The sequence below is a fragment of the Chiloscyllium plagiosum genome, unplaced genomic scaffold (genome assembly GCF_037043375.1).
Source record: "Chiloscyllium plagiosum isolate Xiang-an unplaced genomic scaffold, Cpla_swu_hap1 HiC_scaffold_29, whole genome shotgun sequence".
Lineage (NCBI taxonomy): Eukaryota > Metazoa > Chordata > Chondrichthyes > Orectolobiformes > Hemiscylliidae > Chiloscyllium > Chiloscyllium plagiosum.
The window spans coordinates 46,138,957-46,156,608 of record NW_028270167.1 but is presented as its reverse complement, the minus strand read 5'-3'; the positions used below and the strand labels follow the sequence as shown (position 1 = coordinate 46,156,608).

The following is a 17,652-nucleotide window of genomic DNA, read 5'->3' as shown; positions in this document are numbered from 1 at the left end:
AGAACCTCACTCCCACACCCAGTAAATACTGACCATTCCTCTCTCAGCCATTATCTACAGATCCTCACTCCCACATTCAGTAAATACTGACACTCACTCTCACAGTCATGCACTACAAATCCTCACTCCCTCACCCAATAAATACTGACTGTCCCTCTCACAGCCATTAACTACAGATCCTCACACCCACACCTAGTAAATACTGACCCTCACACCCACATTTAGTAAATACTGACTATCCCTCTCACAGCATTAACTACTAATCAGAGAGGGTATCACAGCTACAGAAGCTTCCATTGTCGAGGAAGATCTCCATACCGAGTCAGTATGGGTGGAAATTAGGAACAGCAAGGGAGTAGTCACCTCTTTAGGGGTTTACTACAGGTCGCCCAATAGCAGCAGTGAGATGGAAGAAAGCATAGGTCGGCAGACTTTGGAAAAGTGTGGACGTAGTAGGGTTGTTGTAATAGGTGACTTTAACTTTCCCAATATTGATTGGAACCTCCTTCGAGGAGAAAATTTGAATGGAGTTGTTTTTGTAAGGTGTGATCAGGAGGGTTTCCTAACTCAGTATGTTGACAGGCCGACGAGGGGAGAGGCCATTCTAGACTTAGTGCTCGGAAACGAGCCAGGGCAGGTATCAGATCTTGTGGTGGGAGAGCATTTTGGTGATAGTGACCACAACTGCCTCACATTCTACATAGCTATGGAGAAGGAGAGGATTAGGCAAAATGGGAGGATATTTAATTGGGGAAGAGGAGACTATGATGCGATTGGATATGAGTTAGGAAGCATGGATTGGGAGCAATTGCTCCATGGTAAAGGCACTAGAGACATGTGGAGACTGTTTAAGGAACAGTTGTTGCAAGTGATGAATAAATATGTCCCTCTGAGACAGGCAAGAAGTGGTAAGATAAAGGAACCTTGGATGACGAGAGCGGTGGAGATTCTTGTCAAAAGGAAAAAGGTAGCTTACATAAGGTGGAGGAAGCTAGGGTCAAGCTCAGCTCTAGAGGATTACAGGCAGGCGAGGAAGGAGCTTAAAAATGGTCTGAGGAGAGCCAGGAGGGGGCACGAGAAAGGCTTGGCAGAACGGATTAGGGAGAACACAAAGGCATTTTACACTTATGTGAGGAATAAGAGAATGGTCAAAGAAAGAGTAAGGCCGATCAGGGATAGCATAGGGAATTTGTGTGTGGAGTCTGAGGAGGTAGGGGAAGCCCTAAATGAGTTCTTTCCTTCCGTCTTTACGAAAGAAACGAGCTTTGTAGTGAATGAAACCTTTGAAGAGCAGGTGTGCATGCTGAAATGGATAGAGATAGAGGAAGCTGATGTGCTGAAAACTTTGTCAAACATTAAGATTGACAAATCGCCAGGTCCGGACCAGATTTGTCCTCAGCTGCTTTGGGAAACGAGAAATGCAATTGCTTCGCCACTTGCAAAGATCTTTGCATCCTCGCTCTCCACTGGAGTCGTACTGAGGACTGGAGAGAGGCAAATGTAATTCCTCTCTTCAATAAAGGAAATAGGGAAATCCCCGGCAATTACAGACCAGTAAGTCTCACGTCTGTCGTCTGCAAGGTGTTAGAAAGGATTCTGAGGGATAGGATTTATGACCATCTGGAAAAGCATGGCTTGATTAAATGCAGTCAACACGGCTTTGTGAGGGGCAGGTCATGCCTCACAAACCTTATCGAATTCTTTGAGGATGTGACTAGAAAAGTTGATGAGGGTCAAGCTGTGGATATGGTGTATATGGACTTTAGCAAGGCATTTGATAAGGTTCCCCATGGCAGGCTCATTCAGAAGGTCAGGAGGAATGGGATTCAGGGGAACATAGCTGTCTGGATACAGAATTGGCTGGCCAACAGAAGACAGCGAGTGGCAGTAGAAGGAAAATATTCTGCCTGGAAGTCTGTGGTGAGTGGTGTTCCACAGGGATCTGTCCTTGGGCCTCTATTGTTTGTAATTTTTATTAATGACTTGGATGAGGGGATTGAAGGATGGGTCAGCAAGTTTGCAGATGACACAAAGGTTGGAGGTGTCGTTGACAGTATGGAGGGCTGTTGTAGGCTGCAGCGGGACATTGACAGGATGCAGAGATGGGCTGAGAGGTGGCAGATGGAGTTCAACCTGGATAAATGCAAGGTGATGCATTTTGGAAGGTCGAATTTGAAAGCTGAGTACAGGATTAAGGATAGGATTCTTGGCAGTGTGGAGGAATAGAGGGATCTTGGTGTGCAGGTACATAGATCCCTTAAAATGGCCACCCAAGTGGACAGGGTTGTTAAGAAAGCATATGGTGTTTTGGCTTTCATTAACAGGGGTATTGAGTTTAAGAGTCGTGAGATCTTGTTGCAGCTCTATAAAACTTTGGTGAGACCGCACTTGGAATACTGCATCCAGTTCTGATCGCCCTAATATAAGAAAGATGTGGATGCTTTGGAGCGAGTTCAGAAGAGGTTTACCAGAATACTGCCTGGACTGGAGGGCTTATCTTATGAGGAGAGGTTGATTGAGCTCGGACTTTTTGCATTGGAGAAAAGGAGGAGAAGAGGGGACTTAATTGAGGTATACAAGATAATGAGAGGCATAGATAGAGTCGATAGCCAGAGACTATTTCCCAGGGCAGAAATTACTAACACAAGGGGTCATAGTTTTAAGCTGGTTGGAGGAAAGTATAGAGGGGATGTCAGAGGCGGGTTCTTTACACAGAGAGTTGTGAGAGCATGGAATGCGTTGCCAGCAGCAGTTGTGGAGGCAGGGTCATTAGGGACATTTAAGAGACTCCTGGACATGCATATGGTCACAGAAATTTGAGGGTGCATACATGAGGATCAGTGGTCGGCACAAAATCGTGGGTTGAAGGGCCTGTTCTGTGCTGTACTGTTCTATGTTCTATGTTTTAGATCCTCACTCCCACACACAGTAAATACTGACCATCCCTCTCACAGCCATTAACGACAGATCCTCACTCCCACATCCAGTAAATACTGACCATCCCTCTCACAGCCATTAACTACAGATCCCCACTCCCTCACACAATTAATACTGACCATCACTCTCACAGCCATTAACTACAGATCCTCACACCCACACTTAGTAAATAGTGACTATCCCTCTCACAGCATTAACTACAGATCATCACTCCCACATCCAGTAAATACTGACCATCACTCTCACTGCCATTAACTAAAGATCATCACTCCCACATCCAGTAACTACTGACCATCACTCTCATTGCCAATAACGAGAGATCCTCACTCCCACACCCAGTAAATACTGACCATTACTCTCACTGCCATTAACTACAGATCATCACTCCCACATCCAGTAAATACTGACCATTACTCTCACTGCCATTAACAAGAGATCCTTACTCCCACATCCAGTAAATACTGACCATCACTCTCACTGCCAATAACGAGAGATTCCCACTCCCACACCCAGTAAATACTGACCATCACTCTCACAACCGTTAACTACAGATCCTCACTCCCACACACAGTAAATACTGACCATCCCTCTCACAGCCATTAACTACAGATCTTCACATCCACACCCAGTAAATACTGACCCTCATACCCACACTTAGTAAATACTGACCATCCCTCTCACAGCATTAACTACAGATCCTCACTCCCACACCCAGTAAATAGTTATCATCCCTCTCACTGCCATTAACTACAGATCCTCTCCCCCACACCCTGTAAATACTGAGAGACTCTCACAGCCATTAACTACAGATCCTCACTCGCACGCCCAGTAAGTACTGACACTCAAACTCACAGGCATTAACTACAGATCCTCACTCCCACACCCAATAAATACTGACCATCCCTCTCGCAGCCATTAACTACAGATCCTCAAACCCATATCTAGTAAATACTGATCCTCATACCCACACTTAGTAAATACTGACCATCACTCTCACAACCATTAACTAGAGATCCTCACTCCCACACGCACTAAATACTGACCATCCCTTTCACAGCATTAACTACCGATCCTCACTCCCACACGTAGGAAATACTGACCCTCCCTCTCACAGCCATTAATGACAGATCACGCCTCGCAAACCCAGTAAATACTGACCATCACTCTCACAGCCATTAACTACACGTCTTCACTCCCACACCCAGTAAATACTGACTATCCCTCTCACAGTCATTAACTACAGATTCTCATTCCCACAGCCAGTAAATACTGACCATCACTCGCACAGCCATTAACTACAGATCCTCACTCCCACACCCAGTAAATACTGACCATTCCTCTCACAGCCATGAACTGCCAAACGTCATTCCCACAGCCAGTAAATACTGACCATCCCTCTCACAGCTATTAACTACAGATCCTCACTCACGCCCAGTAAATACTGACCATCCCTGTCACAGCCATTAACTACAGATACTCACACCAACACCAAGTAAATACTTACCCTCACACCCACACTTACTAAATATTGACCATCCCTCTCATAGCATTAATTACAGATCCTCACTCCCACACCCAGTAAATACTGACCATCACTCTCACAGCCATTAAAAACAGATCCTCACTCCCACACCCAGTAAATACTGACCATCCCTCTCACAGCCATTAACTACAGATCCTCACACCCATACCCACTAAATACTGACCCTCACACCCGCACTTACTAAATATTGACCATCTCACTCCCTCACTCCCACACCCAGTAAATAGTTACCATCCCTCTCACAGCTATTAACTACAGATCCTCACTCCCACGCCCAGTAAATACTGACCATCCCTCTCACAGCTATTAACTACAGATCCTCACTCCCACGCCCAGTAAATACTGACCATCCCTCTCACAGCTATTAACTACAGATCCTCACTCCCACACGCGGTAAACACGGACCATCCCTCTCACAGCCATTAATTACAGATCCTCACACCCACACAGTAAATACTGACCATCCCTCTCACAGCCATTAACTACAGGTCCTCACTCCCACACCCAATAAATACTGACCATCCCTCTCGCAGCCATTAACTACAGATCCTCAAACCCATATCCAGTAAATACTGATCCTCATACCCACACTTAGTAAATACTAACCATCACTCTCACAACCATTAACTACAGATCCTCACACCCACACTTACTAAATATTGACCATCCCTCTCATAGCATTAATTACAGATCCCCCCCCCACACCCAGTAAATACTGACCATCCCTTTCACAGCCATTAAATGCAGATCCTCTCTCCCACACCCAGTAAATATTGACACACTCTTAGAGCCATTAGCTACAGATCCTCCCTCCCACACCCAATAAATACTGACACTAACTCTCACAGCCATTAACTACAGATCATCACTCCCACACCGAGTAAATACTGACCATTCCTCTCACAGCCATTAACTAGAGATCCTCACACCCACACACAGCAAATACTGACCCTCATACCCACACTTAGCAAATACTGACCATCCCTCTCACAGCATTAACGACAGGTCATCTCTTCCACACCCAGTCAATACTGACCATCCCTCTCACAGCCATTAGCTACAGAGCCCCACCCGCACACCCAGTAAATACTGACCATCCCTCTCACAGCCATTAGCTACAGAGCCCCACCCGCACACCCAGTAAATACTGACCATCCCTCTCATAGCCATTAACTACAGATCCCCACTCCCTCACCCAGTAAATACTGACCATCCCTCTCACAGCCATTAAGTGCCGAACCTCACTCCCACACCGAGTAAATACTGACCATTCCTCTCACAGCCATTATCTACAGATCCTCACTCCCACATGCAGTAAATACTGACGCTCACTCTCACAGCCATTAAATACATATTCTCACTCCCACACTTTGTAAATACTAACCACCCGTCTCACAGCATTAACTACATATCCTCACTCCCACGCCCAGTAAATACTGACACTCACTCTCATAGCCATTAATCACAGATCGTCACTCACACAGCCCATAAATACTGACCATGCCTCTCACAGCCATTAACTACAGATGATCATTCCCACACCCAGTAAAAACTGACCATTCCCCTCACAGCAATTAACTGCAGATCCTCACTCCCACACCCAGTAAATACTGACACTCACTCTCACAGCCATTAACTACAGACCCTCACGCCCACACCCAGCAAATACTGACCATTCCTCTCACAGCCAATAACTGCAGATCCTCACTCCCTTGCCCAGTAAATACTGACCATTCCTCTCACAGCCATTAACTACAGATCCTCTCTCCCACACCCAGTAAATATTGACACACTCTTAGAGCCATTAGCTACAGATCCTCCCTCCAACACCCAATAAATACTGACACTAACTCTCACAGCCATTAACTACAGATCATCACTCCCACACCGAGGAAATACTGACCATTTCTCTCACAGCCATTAACTAGAGATCCTCACACCCACACACAGCAAATACTGACCCTCATACCCACACTTAGTAAATACTGACCATCCCTCTCACAGCATTAACGACAGGTCATCTCTTCCACACCCAGTAAATACTGACCATCCCTCTCACAGCCATTAGCTACAGAGCCCCACCCGCACACCCAGTAAATACTGACCATCCCTCTCATAGCCATTAAGTGCCGAACCTCACTCCCACACCGAGTAAATACTGACCATCCCTCTCATAGCCATTAACTACAGATCCTCACTCCCACACACAGTAAATACTGACCATCCCTCTCACAGCCATTAACTACAGATCCCCACTCCCTCACCCAGTAAATACTGACCATCCCTCTCACAGCCATTAAGTGCCGAACCTCACTCCCACACCGAGTAAATACTGACCATTCCTCTCACAGCCATTATCTACAGATCCTCACTCCCACATGCAGTAAATACTGACGCTCACTCTCACAGCCATTAAATACATATTCTCACTCCCACACTTTGTAAATACTAACCACCCGTCTCACAGCATTAACTACATATCCTCACTCCCACGCCCAGTAAATACTGACACTCACTCTCATAGCCATTAATCACAGATCGTCACTCACACAGCCCATAAATACTGACCATGCCTCTCACAGCCATTAACTACAGATGATCATTCCCACACCCAGTAAAAACTGACCATTCCCCTCACAGCAATTAACTGCAGATCCTCACTCCCACACCCAGTAAATACTGACACTCACTCTCACAGCCATTAACTACAGACCCTCACGCCCACACCCAGCAAATACTGACCATCCCTCTCACAGCCATTAACTACAGATCCCCATTCCCTCGCCCAGTAAATACTGACACTCACTCTCACAGCCATTAAGTACATATCCTCACTCCCACATTCAGTAAAAACTGACCATCCCTCGAACAGCCATTAACTACAGATCCTTACACCCACACCTAGTAAGTACTGACCCCCATACGAACACCTAGTAAATACTGACCATCCCTCTCACAGCATTAACTACAGCTCCTCAGTCCCACACCCAGTAAATACTGACCATCACTCTCACAGCCAGTAACTACAGATCCTCACTCCCACACCCAGTAAAGATTGACCATTCCTCTCACAGCAATTAACTGCAGAGCCTCACTCCCACACCCACTAAATACAGACCATCCCTCTCAGAGCCATTAACTACAGATACTCACATCCACACCCAGTAAATACTGACCCTCATACCCACACTTAGTAAATACTGACCATCCCTTACACAGCATTAACTACAGATCCTCACTCCCACATGCAGTAAACACCGACCATCCCTCTCACAGCCATTAACGACAGAGTCCCACTCGCACACCCAGTAAATACTGACCATCCCTCTCACAGCCATTAACTACGGATCCTCACACCCACACCCAGTAAATACTGACCCTCATACCCACAGTTAGTAAATACTGACTATCCCGCTCACAGAATTAACTACAGATCCTCACTCCCACACCCATTAATACTGGCACTCACACTCACTGCCATTAACTACAGATCGTCACTCTCACACCCAGTAAATACTGACAATCCCTCTCACGGCCATTAACTACAGATCCTCACACCCACACGCAGTAAATACTGACCATCCCTTTCACAGCATTAACTACAGATCCTCACTCCCACATGCAGTAAATACTGACCATCCCTCTCATAGCCATTAACTACAGATCCTCACTCCCACACCCAGTAAATACTGACACACTCTCACATCCATTAACTACAGATCCTCACTCCCACACACAGTAAATCCTGACCATCCCTGTCACATCCATTAACTACAAATCCTCACTCGCACGCCCATTAAATACTGACACTCACTCTCACAGCCATTAACTAGAAATCTCCACTCCCATACCCACTAAATACAGATCATCCCTCTCACAGCCATTAACTACAGATGCTCACACCCACACCAAGTAAATACTGACCATCCCTCTCACAGCCATTCACAACAGAGTCCCACTCGCACACCCAGTAAATACTGACCATCCCTCTCACAGCCATTCACAACAGAGTCCCACTCGCACACCCAGTAAATACTGACCATCACTCTCACAGCCATTCACAACAGAGTCCCACTCGCACACCCAGTAAATACTGACCATCCCTCTCACAGCCATTCACAACAGAGTCCCACTCGCACACCCAGTAAATACTGACCATCACTCTCACAGCCATTAACTACAGATCCTCCCTCCCACACCCAGTAAATACTGACACTCACTCTCACAGCCATTAATCACAGATCCTCACACCTACAACCAGTAAATACTCACCCTCATACGCACACTTGGTAAATACTGATCATCCCTTTCACAGCATTAACTACAGATCCTCACTCCCACACACAGTAAATACGGACCAAATCTCTCACTGTCATTATCTATAGATCCTCTCTCCCACACCCAGTAAATATTGACACTCACTCTCACAGTCATTAATCACAGATCCTCACTCCCACACACATTAAACACTGACCATCCCTCTCATGAATTTAACTAGAGATCACCCTCCCACACCTAGTAAATACTGACTGTCCCTCTCAGAGCCATTAACTACAGATCCTCACACCTACACCCAGTAAATACTCACCCTCATACGCACACTTAGTAAATACTGATCATCCCTCTCACAGCATTAACTACAGATCCTCACTCCCACACACAGTACATACGGACCATCCCTCTCACAGCCATTAACGACAGAACCCCACATGCACACGCAATAAATACTGACCATCCCTCTCACAGCCAAAAACTACAGATCCTCACTCGCACACCCAGTAAATACAGACACTCACTCTCATAGTCACTAACTACAAATCCTCTCTCCCACACACGCTAAACATTGACCGTCCCTTTCACAGCCATTATCTACATATCCCCCTCCCACACCCAGTAAATACTGACCGTCCCTCTCACAGCCATTATCTACATATCCCCCTCCCACTCCCAGTAAATACTGACCGTCCCTCTCACAGCCATTATCTACATATCCCCCTCCCACTCCCAGTAAATACTGACCATCCCTCTCACAGCCATTAACTACAGATCCTCACTCCCACACCCCTTAAATACTGACACTCACTCTCACAGCCACTAACTACAGATCCTCACTCCCACACCCAGTAAATACTGGCCATCCCTCTCACAGCATTAACTACAGATCCTCACTCCCACACCCAGTAAATACTGACCATCCCTCTCACAGCATTAACTACAGATCCTCACTCCCACACCCAGTAAATATTGACCCTCATACCCACACTTAGTAAATACTGACTATACCTCTCATAGCATTAACAACAGATCATCACTCCCACTCCCAGTAAATACTGACCATCCCTCTCACAGTCATTACCTACAGATCCTCACTCCCACACACAGTAATACTGACACTAACTCTCACAGCCATTAGCTAAAGATCCCCATACCCACACCCAGTAAATACTGACCATCCCTCTCACAGTCATTAACTACAGATCCTCACACCTACAACCAGTAAATACTGACCCTCATACGCACACTTAGTAAATACTTACCATCCCTCTCAGAGCATTAACTACAGATCCTCACTCCCACACGCAGTAAATACTGACCATCCCTCTCACAGCCATTAATGACAGAACCACACATGCACACGCAATAAATACTGACCATCCCGCTCACAGCCACTAACTACAGGTCCTCATTCCCACACCCAGTAAATACTGACCATCACTCTCACCGCCATTAACTACAGATCCTCACTCCAACACCAGCAAATACTGACCATTCCTCTCACAGCCAATAACTGCAGATCCTCACTCCCACACCCAGTAAATACAGACCATCCCTCTTACAGCCATTAATGACAAAACCGCAAATGCACATGCAGTAAATACTGACCATCCGCTCACAGCCATTAACTACAGGTCCTCACTCCCACACCCAGTAAATACTGACCATCCCTCTCACAGCCATTAACTACAGATCCTCACTCCCACACTTAGTAAATACTCACCATCCCTCTCACAGCCATTAACTACAGATCCTCACTCCCACACTTAGTAAATACTCACCATCCCTCTCACAGCCATTAACTACAGATCCTCACTCCCACACTTAGTAAATACTCACCATCCCTCTCACAGCCATTAACTACAGATCCTCACTCCCACACTTAGTAAATACTCACCATCCCTCTCACAGCCATTAACTACAGATCCTCACTCCCACACTTAGTAAATACTCACCATCCCTCTCACAGCCATTAACTACAGATCCTCACTCCCACACCCAGTAAATACTGACAATTCCTCTCACTGCCATTAACTACAGACCCTCACTCCCACACTTAGTAAATACTCACCATCCCTCTCACAGCTATTATCTACAGATCCTCACTCTCACACCCAGTAAATCCTGACCGTCACTTTCACTGCGATAAGCTCCCTATTAAATACTGACCTTCTCACCCACACCTAGTTAAAACTGATTCTTGCTTCCACACCCAGGAGATAATAAGTCACTCCTCTGCCCAGACCATACTTATCATCCATCCCATGTGCAGTCAATACTGATCATCTCTCCCAGACTTTCAATCTCAGTCCCAGATAATATTGACTGCCTCTCTCATGCCTAATAAATATTGCACAGCAATCTCATAGCAAGTAATTATTGACTCTCACTCTTGCACCTATTAATTCCTGGCCATCACACCCTCAATTGATAAATGCTGACACACTGAAATATTGATCACTCTCAAGCCCAATAAATACTGCTGACAGCCAGTAAATATTGACTATCATTCTCATATTGAAGAAATTATGACCATCTCCCTCAAAGTTCAGTAAATATTAACACTCACTATCACTCCCAATTAATACTGCCCCTCACACCAATACATGGTAAATTCTGATCTTCACTCCACACCCAGGCAATATGTATTGACTGTCACACCAACACTCACACACAGAGTAAATTCAGACACTCATACCCAGTCAATATACCGATAACTAATGTACTGATAACTAATGAACATCAGTCTCAATAAATGATCACTGTTAGCGACAAATCATCACATCCATGCCCAGTAAACACAGTCTCTCACTCCCACACTCAGTAATTACTGAGCGCTGTTTCCCCCATCCAGCAAATAGTGACACTTGCTCTGATTTCCAGTTAATCATTGCTCTCACACCCAGTGAGTACTGACCATTACTCTCCCAACGGGTCAACACTGAACTATACTCCAATGTCCAATTAATACTGACCCTGTATTTCACACCACGTCTTCCTTCCAGTGAATTACCTATAAAATGCACTGCAGGAATTCACAAATATTTCTTCGGGTAGCTCCTTCCAAACTAATGACCACTTCCACCTGGATGGACAGCAGATACATACATAGGAGCACCACCGCCTATGAGTTACCCTCTCAGCCCTCATCATCGTGACTCTGAGTGTGATGGTTAGTATTTACTTGGTGTGGGAGTGAGGGTACATATTTATTGGTTGTATGGTTGACGATCATGTATCACTGTACCTTCCAGGTTGCTGGGTTAAGTTCCTGGAATTCCTCCAGGAGTTCCCTTCCGAACAGCATTATGGGTCTCCCTACAGCACAAGGATTTCCCTAACCCTAACCCAATCTGTTAAAGATTGACAAGGAGTGGGTGATGAATCCACGTCCCCTCATGAATAATAAAAAGCTCCTCTCATGACTCACGTGATACTGAGAAAAATCCTGTAAGTTGGCTCCCCCTGGAGGGTAGTGTCCAATACATTTTGTTCCAACGTTGCTAGAGATAGCTTGAAGACAGAATCTTGAGGTTTGACGGGTACGTTATAACGGAGAACAGTCTGCAGATAGAACCACCAGTTACTTCATGTCGAAAATAGCATCAAGTCTCACTGACTACTCCCCACAGCAGCATTCTCAACATCCAACGTCCCTCACTCCCCCCCGCCCCACCAAACCTCACTCCCCCTTACCGGGGGAGTCTCTCACACTCCCCTCCCCATGCTCCTCATTCCAACCTCTCCATCTACCTCATTTACACCTCCCCATGTCCCTCACTCCCCCCTCCCCATGCTCGTCATTCCTACCTCTCCATCTACCTCATTCACACCTCCCCATGTCCCTCACTCCCCCCTCCCCATGACCCTCATCCCGCCTCCCCATGCCCCTCACTCCTGCCTCCCCATGTCCCTCACTCCCCCCTCCAAATATCCCTCACTCCAACCTCACCATGACCCTCACTCCCACCTCCCCATGTCCCTCACTCCCCCATTCCCATGTCCCTCACTCCCACCTCCCCATGCCCCTCCCTCCCACCTCCCCATTTCCCTCACTCCCACCTCCCCATGTCCCTCACTCCCGCCTCCCCATGCCACTCACTCCTGCCTCCCCATGTCCCTCACACGCCCCTCCTCATGATCCACACTCCCCCCGCCCCATGTCCCTCACTCCTGCCTCCCCATGTCCCTCACTGCTCCCTCCAAATATCCCTCACTCCAACCTCACCATGACCCTCACTCCTACCTCCCCATGTCCCTCACTCCCCCATTTCCATGTCCCTCACTCCCACCTCCCCATGTTCCTCACTCCCACCTCCCCATGTCCCTCACTCCTACCTCCCCATGCCCCTCACTCCCACCTCCCCATTTCCCTCACTCCCATCTCCCCATGTCCCTCACTCCCACCTCCCCATTTCCCTCACTCCCACCTCCCCATGTCCCTCACTCCTACCTCCCCATGCCCCTCACTCCCACCTCCCCATTTCCCTCACTCCCACCTCCCCATGTCCCTCACTCCTACCTCCCCATGCCCCTCACTCCCACCTCCCCATTTCCCTCACTCCCACCTCCCCATTTCCCTCACTTCCATCTCCCCATGTCCCTCACTCCCACCTCCCCATGTCCCTCACTCCTACTTCCCCATGTCCCACACTCCCACCTCCCCATGTCCCTCACTCCCCCCTCTCCATGTCTCTCACCCCTGCCATCCCATGTCTTCACAACCCACTCCCCATGTCCCTCACTCACACCTCCCCATGCCCCTCACTCACTCCTCCCCATGTCCCTCACTCCTCCCTCCCCATGTTACTCACTCCCACCTCTCCATGCCCTTCACTCCCCCCCCCATGGCCCTCACTCTCCCCTCCCCATGCCCCTCTCTCCCCCTCCCCATGCCCCTCACTCCTGCCTCCCCATGCACCTCACTCCCACTTCCCCATGCCCCTCACTGCTACCTCCACATGCCCTTCACACCCCCATCCCCATGCCCTTCACACCTTCCTCCCCATGTCCCTCAATCCCCCATCCACATGCCCCTCATTCCTACCTCCCCATGCCCCTCACTGCTGCCTCGCCAGTCCCTCACTCCCAACTCCCCATGCCTGTCATTTCCACCTCCCCATGGCCCTTGTTCCCCCCTCCTCATGCCCCTCAGTCCCACCTCCCCATGTCCCTCACTCCTACCACCCCATGTCCCTCACTCACACCTTCCCATGCCCCTCACTCGCCCCTCCCCATGCCCCTCACTCGCCCCTCCCCATGCCCCTCACTCCCTCTCCCCATGCCCCTCACTGCTGCCTCCCCATGGTCCTCGCTCCCCCCCCTCATGTCCCTCACTCCCACCTCCCCATGCCCCTCACTCCTCCTCCCCATGTCCCTCATTTCCTCCCCTACCATGCCCCTCACTCCCACCTCCCCATGCCCCTTACCGCTGCCTCCCCATTCCCCTCACTCCGCCTCCCCATGCCCCTCACTCCCCCTCCCCATTCCCCTTACCCCTACCTCCCCATTCCCCTCACTCCGCCTCCCCATGCCCCTCACTCCGCCTCCCCATGCCCCTCACCCCACTTCCCCATGCCCCTCAACCCTCCCTCCCCATGCCTCTCACTCCCCCTATCCATGCCCCTCATTCCTACCTCTCCATGCCCCTCACTCCCCCCTCCCCATGCCCCTCACTCCCCCCTATCCATGCCCCTCACTCTTGCCTCCCCGCCGTGTCCCTCCCTCAGGATGATTGAGGAGGTAGTGACTGACCTGGAGAAGAATGCATCTGTTCCCTGTGATTAGCACCCTGTATTTTCTGGGAATCTCTTCCAAGTCCTGCCTCTGGAGCAGCAGCTGGTTGGAAGTGTCAACATGAAAGTCCTTGTGGAATGTTGTCTCTGAGGTTACAGTTACTGAGCTCTGATGGCCATCCACATGGGTCCTCTCAGCGTAGAGAGCCAGGGCCTGGAGAGCGACCACTGTATCCTGGGGGCAGAAAGAAAGTGCCAGTCATTTTGACAGTACACTTCACCAGCGATCAAGAATACACAGTGACACACATACACTAGGAAAGGCCCAGGCTGGGCACAGGTCCCAGCCTGGACACAAGAGCTTTTAAAGGCTGGAGTAGAGGATTTTTTCCACCGTTCAGTAAGATCATTGGCTTCAACTTCACTCCCCTATCCCCCACTCCCAAATCCCTCCATTACCCAACAGACTAGACTGTACCAGAGCCCAGTCTGAACTATATTCCACAACGGGCCAGCTTCACCCCCCTGGGTTGGAGAAATCCAAAGATGCACACCCCTTTGAGGGAAGAAATGTCCTCTCATCTCATTCAGAGGTTGGCCCCTTCCCCTGAGGCTATATCTCCACATAACTCTGTTTTAGGTTCCCCGACCCGGGATGGGTTCGGGGTGAGGACAATCTCTCAGTGATTCCACTGTCACCTAACCCCTGTAGAACATTGACTACCACCTGATGAAGGAGCATTGCTCCGAAAGCTGGTGTGCTTCCAAATAAACCTGTTGGACTATAACCTAGTGTTGTGTGATTTTTAACCCTATAGAACATTGTCAGTCTCAATGAAATCACCTCTCGTTCTTCTCAACTCCAGGCAATATTGTCCCAATTCACTCAGCAGCCTATCACAGGACAAGCTCCTCCATCCCAGGGCCGAACCTGATGAACTGCCTGCAATCCCAGAATGCAGAGGTTAAAACTGCTTGTAGTATTTCAGCTGTGGCCTCTCCAGCCCGCTGTCTGATCAGAATGGGATTTTATTGCTGTACTCCTTTACAACTGGGAGCATCGGGTGGTCCGCCTGCCTACTTCCTTGGTGTAACGACATGCTGACTGCCTGTGATCCTTGTCCAAGCACAGCCAAGATTCTCTGTAAGCTTCTCAGGTCTCCCTTACCTTTGTACTGAGTGGGAAAATATCAGGAAAACTCGACACGTGAGTCCCCATCTTGATATTCAAGTCGGTCATATCTAATCCCCCAGTAGTGTCCCTTGTTCTATACCACTCCATTCGATACCTGCCAATTGTTCATTTTTCGGCTTATTTTCTGACCAACAAGCATTCCCTTAGCCATGTGAATAAGCCACCTGTAACTCACTTGCCTATTAAATCATTTTTCCCCCATTACTGAAATGCCTTCTGGAAATCTACTACATCTATCAGTTCCCCAATATCAACCTTCTTTACTCAATCCTGAAATGATCTGTGCCTCTGCAGAGTGATCAGATCCCATAGCCAAAATGGTACAGAGGACGGAGTATTACCTGGGTTGATGCGAAGCCTCCGTAAGGATTCCTCTGCTTAACCAGCCAGCGAACAATGGACGTGGCATCGTCCAACTCGGAGTCTGGGACCTGTGGCTGAGAGAGAAGGGCTAGAAGCACATAGGCTGTCATTTCAACGTCTGCAGAGGGTGCTCTCCACCAGTAACCATGCTCTTCCTCGCTCTCCAGGGTCTCCTCCTGCTGCCAATGAGTCAATCTGTCTGTAACCCAGAGACAGGAGGTTCACCATTAGTTATTGGACAGCCAACAGATCAATGTTCCAGCACACCCCAATGAGAGGGAAGGGGGGGGAGAAATAGCAGGAGGCAAACACAGAGGGATTGTGGATGAACATAGCTAGACCTGTTTTGATGGCCAACTTTTCCAGCCACTGGAGAGTTATTTTCCTAGCAACTTGGTCCTGGCCCAGGGTAAAGGTATAGGCGAGCAATGCGAGAGTGTAGGTGCTGTTCACTGTCTGTAATGCAGTCTGCAGGCAGCTCAGGCCTCTGTCTGTAATCCGACTCTAGAAAGACGATGGAGAAAGTGACTAAGGGACACACAGTCCCCACTCACAACTCTCCCCACCCAACACCCCCTCACCCTCAGGATGCCATCACCCCTCACCCTCAGATTGCCAAACCCCCACCTGCAGACACTTCACAAACCCCCAACCACAGACATCTTACATCCTCAAACCCAGATCCTACATGTTTCTGAGTCCCGCAATCCTAACTCCCAGCTGTTTCTCAGGCCCAGATGCTCCATTCCCACCAATTCCCGATCCAAAATATTTCTCATTCCCAGATGCCCCATTCCCACCTGTTCCCAATCCAACAGGTTTGTCAGGCCCAGATGCCTCATTGCCACCAAACCCCAATCTGACATGTTTCTCTGGCCCAGGCGCCCATTTCCCACCAATCCCTGTTCCAACACGTTTCTCTGGCCCAGATGCCTCATTCCCACCAATCCCAGATTCCCAATGTTTGAGTTGAAGTTCTCACCATCTCAAAACCTGAAAGTGTTGATTCCAGTAAAGCTTATGTCACATAAGCTGACAGAGAAATCTGATCATTGACTCCACCCTACGGAGGCAGTGAGAGAGAGTGAGAGAGACAGAACAGAACTCTTCAGATTGAACACACTCTCACAGTGTGGCACTCCCTCAGTACTGACCCTCTCACAGTGCAGCACTCCCTCAGCACTGACCATCTGAGAGTGCAGCACTCCCTCAGTATTGACCCTCTGACAGTGCAGCACTCCCTCAGTACTGACCCTCTGACACAGCAGCACTCCCTCAGCACTGACCCTCTGACAGTGCAGCACTCTGAGTGTTGACCCTCTGAAAATGCAGCATTCCCTCAGTACTGACCCTCTGAAAATGCAGCACTCCCTCAGCACTGACCCTCTGAAAAGCAGCACTCCCTCAGCACTGACCCTCAGACAGTGCAGAACTACCTCAGTTCTGACATTCGAACAGTGCAGCACTCACTCAGTACTGATCCTCTGACAGTGCAACACTCCCTCAGCACTGACCCTCTGACAATGCAGCACCCCCTCAGTACTGACCTCCTAAAAATGCAGCACTCCCTCAGTTCTGACCCACTGACAATGCAGGTCTCCCCC

At 48.6% G+C, this 17,652-nt stretch overlaps 1 protein-coding gene across 1 annotated transcript in view; it reads right to left on the bottom strand.

Annotated features, from left to right (window-relative positions):
- The window catches only part of LOC122544176 (pregnancy zone protein-like), a 44,392-nt gene extending 27,344 nt beyond the window's left edge, over positions 1–17,048 (bottom strand). The window contains exons 1-5 of the mRNA XM_087976546.1: positions 17,031–17,048; positions 16,390–16,552; positions 16,027–16,247; positions 14,510–14,725; positions 12,186–12,319 (exon numbers count right to left, since the gene is read on the bottom strand). Coding sequence (XP_087832672.1) covers positions 12,186–12,319; positions 14,510–14,725; positions 16,027–16,247; positions 16,390–16,552; positions 17,031–17,033 — 737 coding nt within the window. The 5' untranslated portion in view covers positions 17,034–17,048. The remainder of the gene's footprint in view (positions 1–12,185; positions 12,320–14,509; positions 14,726–16,026; positions 16,248–16,389; positions 16,553–17,030) is intronic.
- Between the last annotated feature and the right edge of the window lie 604 nt (positions 17,049–17,652).